This window comes from Patella vulgata, chromosome 6 (assembly GCF_932274485.2).
Source record: "Patella vulgata chromosome 6, xgPatVulg1.2, whole genome shotgun sequence".
Lineage (NCBI taxonomy): Eukaryota > Metazoa > Mollusca > Gastropoda > Patellidae > Patella > Patella vulgata.
The window spans coordinates 49,350,108-49,364,764 of record NC_065884.2 but is presented as its reverse complement, the minus strand read 5'-3'; the positions used below and the strand labels follow the sequence as shown (position 1 = coordinate 49,364,764).

The 14,657-nt window shown below is 36.5% G+C and overlaps 1 protein-coding gene across 2 annotated transcripts in view; it reads left to right on the top strand.

The window, feature by feature from the left end:
- LOC126823884 (uncharacterized) overlaps positions 1 to 14,657 on the top strand; it is a 51,303-nt gene that overhangs the window by 17,828 nt on the left and 18,818 nt on the right. Inside the window, exons 1-6 of one of the 2 annotated variants that reach the window (XM_050552930.2) lie at positions 6,233 to 6,402; positions 10,782 to 10,902; positions 11,754 to 11,881; positions 12,323 to 12,367; positions 12,799 to 12,858; positions 13,832 to 13,946. In XM_050552930.2, the coding sequence (XP_050408887.2) occupies positions 6,357 to 6,402; positions 10,782 to 10,902; positions 11,754 to 11,881; positions 12,323 to 12,367; positions 12,799 to 12,858; positions 13,832 to 13,946 (515 nt within the window). In that variant the 5' untranslated portion in view covers positions 6,233 to 6,356. Of the gene's footprint in view, positions 1 to 6,232; positions 6,403 to 10,781; positions 10,903 to 11,753; positions 11,882 to 12,322; positions 12,368 to 12,798; positions 12,859 to 13,831; positions 13,947 to 14,657 lie in introns of those variants that run through there. The other variant, XM_050552932.2, reaches the window with a different exon arrangement.

Here is a 14,657-nt window from a genome sequence, read left to right as displayed (position 1 = left end):
ACTCAATGACAGACCTTATGATACAACGTGCACGCGCTAACCATTCGCTCATCCAAACCGCCTTGTTCAAATTAACTTGTTGGTAATGAAGAAATTTTAGTGTTGCGCCACAACTATGAAGATTAGTCATTGAGCTTTCGTGTCTTTTGAGAATGGACAAGAATCCTAACAAGAAAGGCAAAACGGTTATAATTATTGAATTGCATAATCCCGACAAAATATTAATGTTGATAGTGATACGGATAACAATTCTACTTGTGGCTGTTCCAGTCCAGTTCTATCTTTAAAATGAATCCAAATCATTCTTATATATCAGTTATTATCGGTTTCAACGTTTCACTTTAAACATCCGTTGTGATAGTTCAATGTTTATAACACATTTCAGCCATATTAAGCAACATGGCGTTAATTCTTTACGTGTTTGTTCTTATTTGTTAAAGATAACAAACTTAAATAGGGTATAAACAACTTGTTGATAGTGTCAACAAACTTATCTGATTGCCAATAATGTAGACTGATAATCGTTGAACTTACGTCGGTCGTTTTTCATTTCGCGTAAAAAGTAACGTTAACTCACCCAACCACGTCTAGCTTCAAAAAGGTGGAAAATTTTCTGATCTCAGGTCTGATATTGGTGAATACATGGACTTTTTATCAAGCAAATTTGGTGTTGCTAAACATCGCCACTTGAGCTTAGTATTTTGGGTTTCTGGTTTATTTTCTCCAAGAGAGAGAAAACAAAATTGGTGTTTGAAATACATGCAAAACAGAATTGGTGTTTGAAATACATACAAAACAGAATTAGCGTTTGAAATACATACAAAACAAAAACAAACTAGGCGTTTCAAATATAACTACTGGCGTGGTTACTTAGATGGTTTGTTTAATTAGATATTGAATCAATTTGAATTGTGCTTTAACAAGAAAAGGTTTACCACCAGTTGGGTCAGTTTGCTCCTGTTGATTAATGTTACTCGTTTATGCACAAAGAATCTCTATCCAGCGTTTGGGGTGAAAGGGTTGTGTATTTATATAATATCCCTAATAATCATGCAATGACCCCTTCGATATATAATTTGTATCGCATCTGCAATCACAACCATTCTAAGGTACGAAAGCTGTATGTACGTATATAAATTAAAAATGAATTTAATGAAAGAGCATAATATATTGCTGTGCAGTACAGTTATATGTCTCTGTGCTTTCGTCGGTAAGGGATTGTGTGCGTGCGAAAAATAACGTACGTCTTAAACAGGGGGGTTTGGGTGGTCGAATGGTCTAACATTCTTTGGATCACAAGGTCTGTCAATGTGTCAAGCGGCGTGGTTTTGATACCAAATCTGTACATGATATGGAGTAATGTCGCCTACCCAACCTCGTGGGGTTTGTCCGGGTCCTTCGATTTTAAAATTGTACTAGATTATTGTCCCGACACCGGCGGGCCTGGCAAGGACAGTACCTAGACGTTCGGATGGTACGAAAAGCCGATATCCAGTGTGCACGTTGGCGTGCACGTAACCCTTGACAGTTGGAATTCAATTGCTGTCCGCGTATGCCCATCTTCATTATCTATGTAGGTGTAGAAAAGTAGGTCGTCCCCTATTTCATTCATGCATTCTGTCTCTCATAGATGTTGACCAGTCAGTTATCGATATTCAATAAATCCGTTCGTCATTTTTCAGAACCCAACCAATAATATTTAGTGTAGTAGATGCCGAATTGGTGTTAAAAGATGCTGAAGTAGGAACATATCTTCTGTATAAAGATTATGAATCAGAAAGAATCTATCTATCTATTAAGTAAGGTTTAATATAATACTCACAATATGATCATTTCTGTTTAATATGTTACAATTTAATTTAATTGTTCCTAAAAGTCTAGATAACTCTAGCCCAATGATTCTCAACCAGTGTACCGCGCGCGGAACACAGGTGTGCTGCGAGATCTTCCTAAGTGTGCCGCGAAATTTTGAACGGCACACTAAGTAAGAAAATTTCTCACGAAAGAAGCCAGCTATTTGACTGCGATAAAGTAAGTTCATAGCGGTGTTTTCCTTTATTTAGTTGGAGTCATTTTATGTGTCTATGACTAGTCTGTGTCTACGGCTGTATGCCGTCTATGACTTGTCATGTTTTTATTTTGCAAAATTCAAATATTTTTCATATATATTTAGCCAGGTGTGCCGCTATTTTTTTCTTGTGTTCCAAGGTGTGCCATTGGCAAAGATAGGTTGAGAACCACTGATCTAGCCTAATACGGAACCATGGTGCACTGGATTGCTAACCATGTACTGTATGGCGTATAAACGAAATGAAATGGGGTGTAACGTCCTACTGTTCTGCTCCGACTGGGCTTAGGAAGACTGGGCCCTTATTCACGAAAACTTAAACTAAGATACAATCGAAATTTTAAGAAATACTGCAATTCGATTGGCTGACCAGTAAAATCAATTTGCATATATCCAATTTGCATATTGGTCAGCCAATCGAATTGCAGTATTTCTTAAAATTTCGATTGTATCTTAGTTTAAGTTTTCGTGAATAAGGGCCCGGGTGTATGGCGTATGCCTATCTTCATTATCCCGGTTGGAGCAGTAAAGTAGAATGTTAAACCCCATACTGTTTCATTTCCAGCCCAATTATTTCCCCTTCGATTACAACGAATATTGATCTTACAAAATATAGTTTATATGGTAGGCCTACCTGCTTGCCTAGCAGTTCGTGTACTAAATGATAATAATGGCCTTATTATAGCGCTTTCATGTCAAACATGACAGTCCAAAGAGTTCTGTTTTTAAATTAATTCAGTTAAAAGGACTGTATATTTTAACTGTGTTTAACCATTTGTGGTTCATGAAGTATTCCAAATCAGTTTTTGATATGTTTATTTCAGGGTTCCAAATCGTATTCGTCATCATCGGATACTTGAGGTAGAGAATCTGTTTTATCTAGATAAACAACCCTACCCATATCTAGACTCGATCATATTCTACCACAGAAAACACAAATTACGAGGCATTAAGTTAAAACAGAGGGTAAGTTATTTATTATAAGAAAAATATCTATTCCCAGAGTTGTCGAATCTCATATTTCATCCATTATCCTCTTTTGAGATCGAGGAACAAACCAGTCCAAAGTTGGGAAGAATGGGGCAGGGTGGCCCACGCTTGATTTATTGGTCGCAGAGACAAAGCAATAGGATCATCTATTGACTAATAACTTATCGGATAGCAGGTTCAGGACTTTGAGTACCTAGTACACACTAGCAAACTGGTAAACACCATTTTAACAGTGATTCCAAACGCAGCATGACACCAATTGCGCGCGCGTGTGTGTGTGTGTTGGGTGTAGGAGGGGGGGGGGGGAATCTTAACAATTCTAGTGGTATATTTAGTCAACAATATCAATAATATCTGACCAATATATACTTTCTCCTCATTCCATGTAGAGGTTTATGATTTCGATAGTAAAAATCAAAATCATTATTTCTTTTTTTAGGCCCAGTTCAGTGCACGTGTTGTTAAAGCTTTCACAGTTAGAGTAACAGAAAAAAATGGAAATTACCTGGCGCCGCCATCAGCATTCGGTCACGTGTCATGGCATGGCTCAACAGATTCTCTCATGACGTCATCATCGGCGACGTCGTGACGCCGGGTTTGTCGATAGATTTGTTATCGCACACATACTTGCCATATTTATTGTGAAATTACTTATCCCATTTGTCTAATTTTCAAAGGATAACTACGGAATTTGACGTTTAAATCTTTGTATCTCAAACGAGACCACAAGACAACCGTCTAAATTTCTCAGAATCTAAGCCTATCTAGTCAATGAAATTTATGTGGAAAAATTTCTTGGTATTCAGTCTCGTACTGATCTTTCATTTCTTTTTTTTTTTGCCAACGTACAGTCATATAGACAGGTGAAAACTAATATCAGTGTTAATCTACCTGTGATCAAGGTGGTCGTCCACTTATTTCCGTCGAGATTAAATCTGAATACCTACCATTGCGAAGATGATAGCTATGGCGATACAGTTTATTGCCTACAAAATAAAATTTCCTTGATATGTGGTCATAAAGATTGACGTACTTACTTGTCTTCGACAAATATGGTGTAAACATATATACTGTTCATAAAAAAAATATATATATATTCATTGTATGTATGTTAAAACCACGAAAGACGTATAGAGAGGACCTTTAAATTTATAAACAGATATTTGTACATAAAGTTTGCTTTTTTAGTTACATTGTAATTTATAAAGAGCTCGTTTTATAGACTACAAAATCGTAAATTGGACATGTGCCTTTGCACTTATTGGAGATTTTTAATTATTTTTTGTTATTATTGAAGTTATCATTAGTCTGTAAATTACCATTGCATACACGATACAGAATTCTGGGTTGTTTAGACACCTTTCATAACAAAGTCGATCTTTTAGCCTTATGACAAAAACATGTACAGGGTGAAGGGGGCATGAGGTTGTTCGTCAAGTGCTCCTTTCAACCAATCTTTTAAAACATAGGAAGCTAAACCGAAAATTAATACACTATTTATTAAAAAAAAAATGAATTAGCCCAATCGTAAAAAGAAAGTATTCGTTGATCTCGGCTTGTTACGGATATATTGTAATACTTAGCTACATCTTTTTATTGGTGATGAATAATACATATCATAGATCGTTCGACTACATATTGGTATAAAACAACTTGTTATTATGCAATCCCGAGTTGTGCAACAATCATATATAACAGCCACCAAAGCTATATGGGCTTTCACGTTAATCTCAAAATAGAATTGACATTTATCATGACGTGTTAGTCCCCAGATTTCCGACTTAAACCCAGGCGCTAGCATTAAATTCTTGTCGATACTGCGCTCGCTGGAAATACATGTAACTTAGAATTTGTCTATGAAATATTGAATGCAAACGCTATTTAATCAATCCCTATTCTCGAATTTATTGGTTTTGGTGAATGCTTTGAATATTTCTTATTCATTGATCTGTAGGTGTACACATAGAGTTGTGTAAGGCTATTGGCATCAAAATATGTACATTAAGGTCGTATCATAAGAGTTAACTCCCTTACACGTACTTGCGATTCTCAATTATCGAGAATAGAAAGAATTACCAGTTAAAAGATGACTGATAGTGTGTTCCTTTGCTCATTGCTTTCCAATTCGTACGATCTCAACCTTGTGATATTACTACAACTAGTTAAAATATTGTGATATTATTTGTTTAAACTGTATATATTGTATATATTATTATCTCAATTTACCCATTTATTTATTGTAAAATGCAAATGTACATGGCTTTGATCATGCAAAACTTATCGTGTATTTGAATATTGTGTTCAATACAAATACATATACAAATGTATAAATTAATAAATATTTTAAATTGACTGATTTGCTTATTTTTGGCTGAAATAAATTTGAAGAAACATTTATTTTTGCAAGATCTAAATCTGCCCATTGCAGCGCTTTATTTTGGGTTCAAATATTATAAGGCATTTATTCACATCACGAGCCTACATTCAACTCTCTAGAACATGGCCGAGATTTAAATGGATTTAGTCTCGGTTTTGAAGTACCGTTGCTACGATAATAAACCATCTACGCTATTTCTTCAAAGAGTCATAACTTCGCCCCGAATTAAGTAATTTGACTGGAATTTTCAATATATTCATTTTTCATTATCTATTTTTGAACTATTATAGCAAAAACGGTCAGCTCTTTATCAAAATCTTACATAATGCATCTTCAAAAGTATGTGTTTGATTGTCAGGAATCAGGATCTAGAATCTCTTTCCAGATTCGGGTTACAGGAGTTACGAATTCGGATTTAATCTTTGCGCCAATCACCCCTACACATTTCCTCTAGACTTACACCCTAAACTAGTTCTCGTGCTATGTAATGCATTATAGGTTAGTTTAATGGATTTGAAAAAAAAGACAAACTTAATTTGGATGTGAGTTATGAATTATAAGAGCTTTATGCAACAACTCTTACTTACCCCGTACCTCACACATTAAAATTGTCGAAAGACAATGACAAAACCTTAAAGCAAAATAAAATGCGTCATCATAGCAATGTTTTTACTGGTAAACAAGGGTAATAGAGTTTAAATTTCGTTCCGTGACATTTTCAATAACAGATAACATCAAAATAGCCTCCAGAAAAAGATCTACGCCTTATAGTCAGTTTAGTCATGTGGATCGCATAGTCCATTAATGGAGTGTACCCAAGTAATTCAGCCAGGGGATAACTTTATTTTTCGACTTCACATGACATAACAGTTCATACATTAAACATTTTATTAAAACATCTAAAGGAAAGTTGGGAGGAAAATGACACCTGTGTGGAGAATTGTGTGTGTCATATTGCTGTCCTTGGGTAAGTTAAGATTAATTAATTAAAGGCTATTTAGATAAAGGACTGACCGTTCTCGCTATAATATTTCAAAAATAGATAATGCAAAATAAATATATTGAAAATTTCGTTCGAATTACTTTATTTTGAGCAAAGTTATCAATGGTTATAGATTTGACAAGATGTGTGCATTGGTTGTAATCACAGTACTTGTCATTCGAGTCTTAGCCTCGATTCTCTATATTTTAAATTAAATCATTCCGAACCGTTCTAATCTACTTAAAATCGGGGCCATCGGATGGCATCGAGAGTTGATTGTGATCTTGTCATGTCAATAAATGTCTCATTAATAATTTATGTATTAAGCCCCACAGAAAGACCTGCAATAGGCAGATTTAGCTCTTACATAATGCCTGTTTAATTACTGGCATACATTAACCGATCCCGGTTCTACTTATCACCGACAAGCTACAATTCCCGCTTGTCGTGGTATCCATATTTGTCAGTATTTTTTTATAAAATCATTGAAATTTTGGCGAATCTGTGTAGAATATTTTGTGTAAAATATCTATAACATAGCTTTCCTTGTCGTGCACTTTGGGAGCTATTGTCGAGTCTTGTTGGTGATTAATAGGACCCGAAATAATAGCATGTTTTATTTTATGATCAGTAGTGGAATACCGCGTTTTATCAGTGAAATAAAAGTGTTATTCCACTGGCTAAAGTAGTCCATGTTGTTTTTACCTAAAATGATTGTAAAATCATAAAATAAATAGAACATTTGTCGTTTTGTCGTGAATAACATATTTTATTTCATCTTTAAGCAAGAAAACGTTTATATTTTCACTCATGCTACGCATTCGTGAAAATATAAGTTTTCTTGCTTCTCGATGAAATAAAATATGTTATTCACTCTAAAACGACAAATATCCTCTATGTATTTCGCCTAGCCCCGGATCATCTACAGTAAAACATTACGTTTCTTTCTTTCTTTCTTTTTTTTTTTTTTTTGTTGAATCCTCCCACCTCCTTTTCCTATAATCAACAAAACAACCGTAAAAGGTGTAAATAGATCCCGCGCATCTCAATATACTGCTGCTTTGTACTTAAGAATATATTGTGTTGTACATTGAGATATGTAATCTAAACACAGATCACAACACCCTTGTTTGAATATAGTGCTAGTGTTTAATCATACTCCTCGCAGTGTTTGATTAGACCTAATCCCACTCAACACAGCCGTAATGAAAGCAAATTTTTCTGTTCCGAATTATGACTGGTCAATAGTCCGATTAACAACCAATACCTAACTATGTAACAATATCATTCGGGTTTAAATAGAGCTCCAAATATGTTTACATAACGTTACGTCATGACTCACGAAATTTATTCCCCCCAATTAACCAGTGCATAGCAAAATATTGCAGAAAAAAATAATTGTGTGACAAACAAAGCTGTCAAAAACGGCTACAATGTAAACAATATTGTTTGGAGACGAACAATACCTTAAATTTTTAAGGAAGACCCCCAGTTTGAATTAAGGGCCGTCATGTTGCTATATTTAGGAGAGATTTGATTGAACGTGAAAAAGAGACACACTCCTTCAAAAGCTCAAGTATCCAAATTCGATCCACCAATTGCCAGAGGGGGGTTTCTCGGGCTATTGCTTCAGAAATATGGTGTTTGACCAAGTATGCTAACTGCCTCGAGGAAACACCGAACCACCTAAGAAAGACACGGGCTGAATTTTAATTTGCTTCTGTCGAGTTCAAAAACAGGGGGAGAATATAGATGAAACCAAGCCCAAACAAGCATGTCTGGTACAGGTCAATAGGGAATCCTACAGTTCAGCCGTATGTCATGTCGTGTTCAAGTTGTCCTTATCATCGTCAAAACAGTGAACAAAAAAAAAAACAATATCTGGTGCGGGCTGATTGGATCACCTGTATAATTCTTCTCCCGGTAACTTAAAGTAGCTAAGTCTCTAACTCAATATCATCGAAAATCTTCGACATTGGAGACACGAGTTATTTGTCAATTTAAGTCAACATTGGTCTTGTGATCTTACAGGGAAAAGATGGGCTTCTGATATCCAATATTCAAGACAAAATAAACATTTTGTCTTTGGTACACGAATCGTGTACCATAATGCGTTTCAGTGCCATTTGGAACAAGGGACTCAAAGAACGAGGCTAGACATATTCCACAAGTCATGTCAAATGGTGACTCTATATATTCTTATCTGGAGACCATGCGCAATAAATACCATCGCACAGAGTACTCTGTGACCATCGGTTTAGACTGGAATAACCAGACGCTAAAGATTGTCTTCAATTGAGACTTATGCGTATTTCACCGAACATAACTGATTAAAAATTACAGTAAAAAGAGAAACGATTGAATGTAAATCAGTTTATATACATTCATATTGCGACCCATTTGTGTCAATTTCTAGATCCAAAATATTAGCGATTTAGCTCCTTTAATGAATCTGAACCTGGGTTAGTCGGTTCCATTTGAAGTGTAGTACCTGATCCAAATCGCCAAGATTCTGCACGGATTATACGTCCAAGAATGTCCCAGATATGCTCAAATGGATTCAAGTTAGGGCTTCGGATTGGCAAAGGTAGTGATACTACAACCTTCCGGCACAGAAAATCAACAACGGCATACGCACGGTGTGGTTTAACGCTGATGTCCATAACGATTGACCTTGTGAGGATGTTAGTTAAAGTGGGGCACTATAACCCTGTCCAGGATCTCTCTTTTGGTACCGTTGGCCATTGAGATTACCTTTAACTTTTACCAGTCGAAATTCTCGGTCATCTGGAAGGCAACCCCATATCATGATAGAGCCGACGCCGAATGGAACCTGCTCTAAGATGTTTCGCTGTGCCAATGCCATGTTCCTACATCGCCATACCCGTGCCTTGTTATCCGTCAAGCGAAAACGACCAGTGATTTTTTTCGCCACAACGCCATGTTCCAATGATGATGTAATCAAATTCTCTTGAGAGCATAAACATTAGGGTGTCGCGATACTTTTTTTCTCTGTGTATATAGAAAATAAATTTTTTATGGATTTAAGGAACTGTCGTAAGGAATGAGGGGGGGGGGGGGGGTAAATGAAATGGAGTTAAGCCTAGGCTTAATACAAAACTTCGGTCATTTTCAGACTAATATAGTTTATGTCAGGGTTTCTGGTGGTCACGTATGCAATGCGAGTGAGGTTAATTATGCCCAGACATTTGCTAACGCTTTACTGGTGATTGGGGAACCCGACAAAAATACTGGATTTTTAATTACCGGTATACAGTTCTATAGTTATATTTTCGTTAAACTGGTCTTTACTAAATTGGTATTGAATAGGTTTATTTTTTTTATTATTCTAATAAATCACGTTTCTTTGAAATGTGTGTTTAGCTAATAAAAGTTCTGTATAGTTGAGCTCTACTCGAGGTGCACACAGAATTCTGAGTGACACCTACAGAGCAGTATAGAACGAAAATAAAACATTGGTTAAATACAAAATAGTCTACGTAAGTCAGCCAAAGTTCACACAAAGTCGACCATTGTGTGACCCCCGTCCAAAGTGGTTAGATCTCTATCTAGTAAAAGTGTTAAAAACGAAACGCAATGTACATGTGTATGCTGTATATCCGCGGACCCATTTTTTTTAAATGTAGACATATACCCACTACACAAGCATTCAGACACCAATTAATTTATTACATTACACGATTCAATATGGTCTAGTAATTTTGAATCAAGCTAAGATTTTAGATCGATTTTCGATCTGAGTTTTCATATGTAATGTTCTTTATACAAATTTGTTGAACTTGTATATTGTATGAATGATAAAGAATGATAGGTAAAAACGTTTTGCCGCCAGTCATTTGTTATGCCTAAACACACCCTGATATAAACACACAATGAAAAATCAGATTTTATATCAATACAGGAAATAACATTAAATTATAAAGAAATTGTAAATAGTTTTGCTACGGAACAAGCAAGCACAGCGGATTATAACTGTTGTCAAAATAAAAGTCCAAGAAAGAATCGAACCAAAGTACATTGGCTACATCAGAAAAATGATGGTTAACGGTCACCTGTAAATGGAGATGAAAAATGAAATGAAATGCAATTTATTGTCCTTCTGTTCTGCTCCGACTGGGTTTAATAATGAAAACGGGCATACTCCATAAAGCCAGCTATGTGTGAAATTTTGCCCGGACAGCGGCGCTACGGCCTACTCTTGTATCGCATTCCAACAGTGTAGGGATCTATTACGTTCATATGCCCCCTGTGTTCCTTTACTTTAACATGTCAAAATTGTATTAAAAGTGAACTATGAAATATGGAATATAAAACGAAATAATTGGACTGATTCTTTATTCCAGCAGGATACTGTAGAGGTCAAAATGACACGTCGTCATGTGATGACGAAAATCCTATATTTGGCTGTTTTCAGAGTATGAGTGCAGCTATCACCGCTAGCGATGATACCAGAGTATTTTGTAGGTAAGGCCACTGTTCATACATTAATATTACTCTTGGCTACAACGAATATTACTCTTGACTACAACGAATATTACTCTTATCCACAATGAATATTACTCTTATTATAATTATAGTTTTCCGCGTGAATTTCGCCGGTTACGTGGAAACGGCCCCATTACATTTGTATTAGACAGACTTTTTCACCGGCGAAAACGCCCGCGGAAACGTGTACATGGAAAACGGGCCTTAGGTCTGCTTTCCATGTACGTATTTCAGCGCGCGTTTTTATCGGCAAAAGCATCGGTCTAATGCAAATGTTATAGGACCATTTCTGTGTTTGCCTTTTTCGCGAGGGAGAAAACGCGCGAAAAAAAATTTGCTCGACTTTTTCACAGCGATTTTTTCGCTTCTAGGATATGCATGCTAAACTGGCTGATTTGTGTTTAACTTTTACTATCTTGAACTGGTCTTGTAGGGCGTGTTTACCTCGAAAATAGTAGATTTTTTGGAGCAACATAGCCCGGTTGCTGCTGACGTGCCATAAAACCACATTCCATTCATTTATTTATTTTGGGACATAGCGTGTGTTAATATTATTCCGAAAGGGCGTCGATTGCACGAAAACAATGCAAAGAGCAAACACACTTATGACGTCATCGACATAGGATTCCTAAAACTTTTCAGCGAATTTCAGTAGGCTACACATGAAAATGCAAGAACTCGCTGGCGAAAATGGCGGCGTTTTCCCTCTCACGCGTCCATGGGAAGTGAGCGTTAGGATGATTGAAGGAAATATAGTGTGCGTTGGAATGGGAGTAGGGGTTGTTATATTCTCTACAGTACATGTTTTATAATTATATATTATTTTTCAGTTCGTTAGAGAGTTATGTAAGTTGTGTAGAAGAGGTGGCTTGTACATGTGGGATAGCCAATAGTCCAACTGTTCTAGAGGCCTTAACTTATTATATAGGCGTTTATAAACAAAATGGCTGCATACAAGGTGATTTGTGACTGTATTTTTTTAAAAAATGAAACGAAAATGTAAATATTTAAAAGATATTTTTTTTTATTTTAAATCGACACAAACTATAATTTCTAATGAGTCTTATACTTAAAGATCAATTTAATAAATTAGGAATATTTTTTATTTTTTTATTTATTATTTTGTTTTTCATACAAAATCACCCCACCATCCAGACACGACGCGTACGAATTTTGGGCCTCAAGACCTTCCAGTTGCTAGCTGACCGCGTACACGTGGCCGCAAGACAGTCATATACACGATAGCTATATTGTTTTACTCGGCGTTCTTCTTATATTCATTTCTCCGTTGTTGCTTACTGGGGCTCATTGAAATTATTGAAATGTCTATAATGCAAAAACATCATTATAATTGAGCTTTAGTATTGAGTATCAATACAATATCTCTTTGTATTTTCAGTACTTAATGGAGAATTTATTGTCGAGCCAGGCGTTCAGTGCCCAGGTAATATTGTTTTTGCAAACCAGAACATCTAATTTAGCCCTACTTTACTTTTGCCATGAAAGATAATAACAGTATCAACATATAATCTAAAGGTCATTATTTCAGTAATCGCACCTGGGGTTCTAGTTTAATAACACCAGATCGATTTTGCTGTGAGGGAATTCTTATTTCTAATTAGAGCTGTCAAGGACTCTTTTACGCGCTCCTTGAGTGTTCGTCCCACCCGTGCAACTATACGCTGTCCCTTGCCACGCCCAGCTCTACTGACAGGGGGGAACCACACTGAAAAATCACGAACACGGGACCCCAAGGTTAGCGAGCCAGTTTCTTACCCACTGACACCTACCCCCACCCACGCTCTAACCCCTCACCCTCACCCACGATAACCCCAATTTAGACTTTTATCTTACCTAGTCTGCGATTTGTTTCAGGGCAGAATGTAACTGGTTCTACTACTGACCAGGGTTTACTAGTCTTAGCCTTAGATTCAGGTTGGTACTACCCCATTTCTTTTCGATACCGTTTTAAACGATCTGTGTTATTCCCACAGAGAGGTGTAAATATTATTACATTAGACGTAGTTTTGTGTCCCCATGACAAGATCATATTTTAAAGGGCAGTGACTTGTTTAAATACATTCAAAATATAATTTTTACATAAAGATCTTTTGCTATGCTTGATCTGTAACAATTATTTGAAGAATCTGGAAATGACGTATATAAAGGAAATCAGTTATTGTTATGGCCGCCTGGGGTAGAGAGTAGTTCACTGACCTTAACAAATAAATTTAGCCTTCACTGTGCGAGAATATCGTACAAATTACGTATAATCATGAACAGAATTGACTGTTACCAGATAAGAAATGGTGAGAAAAATAGAAGGGGGAGATGGGTGGGTCACTTCCGCCCTTAACTCCACCCACAGTAGTTGGCGGTTAGAAGACCGTTCTCTGAGCAGGTTTTGTCCACTTGTGTACATAGAAAATATCACTTCGAACATGTAAAATGCATCACCCCAAAGAAAGTGTTCGGTGACTATTTTAATTATGCATACTTCATTATCTGTGAATGGAGTATTTATTTCGTTACAAACCATGATGATATGTGTTGAACATTATTTGTTTGGGGCTACATTTACTTTCTTCAATATTACAGCTACCCCAGCGTATACTATCGTATCCCCATGTTCATTAATTATTGTTTATGAAATACAATTGACATTATTTTCTTTTTAAAATGTAATGTCTCATACATAGGACGGGTTAGGGCCTAATATTAAGGCTAACTGGTCAATGGTTACGAGATGTAAACAGGGCCAGCGCTAACCCTATCACAATCTCGCCATCTTTACGACCTTGCCGAAATCTGCAGTTGGCCTTAGTATTTAGACCGTACCATATGGGACGCTAGGCATACTTCGATAAACTCTGATTACTGATATGAGGTTTTTATTACTTTTTTACAGTTCCTGCTGTTATTACTTTAGATGCGATGTGTCCAGGAATCAGAGAATGTTATAAAAACTATAGTTCAATGGCTGAACAAGCCTTGTATAACAAAGATCTAGAAGCTATGTGCATGTAAGTGATAGTGGTATATAGACTTGACACATTAATTGACCATCTTTAAACGATTCCCAGGTTGTACGTGACAAGGAATAGGGTCACCTGTCAAACCTCGTGGGTTTTCTCCGGGTCCTCTCGTTTCCACCCACTACTAAAGACCCCTACGCGCAAGCGAATTATTGAAATAAAATTGAACCATGTATTACTCCAGAAATGACCTAATTTGTGTCGAGTGGACGAGTGGACGTTAAACCTCATTTCTCTCTCTTTAAGCCCAATGACCTGTCAGCGCACATCATACCGATTTTCCGTCACCGATTTGCCAGTCGCCGTTTCGTCGTGCACGTAAATTCAACCTCGGCTTTGTGATTATATGACGATGTTTATTTTCCTTTCGGTCATGTAGTGATGATTTCTATACAAAGAGCTGATTGGAGAAGTCCTAGATATATTTGGTAAATACAACTGCTTAGTTTTGTGTAAAGGCACCTTAGAAAACTGTTTCTCAGTCCTTTAGAACTGTCTCAGTCTCTGTTTGTGATAAAGACTCGCAAATGCCTAAGGCCTTCCTTTACTAACCCCAAATATTTATATTGTGAATGGCGAATAACTGCTAAAAACGATTGTTCATATAACTTGGCAATACCTCATAAAGCCAAACACACATCTGTTTCTTTCTCTCCTTTCCTGTATAGGACCCACGGTGGCTCGCTAACCAGAAGATCA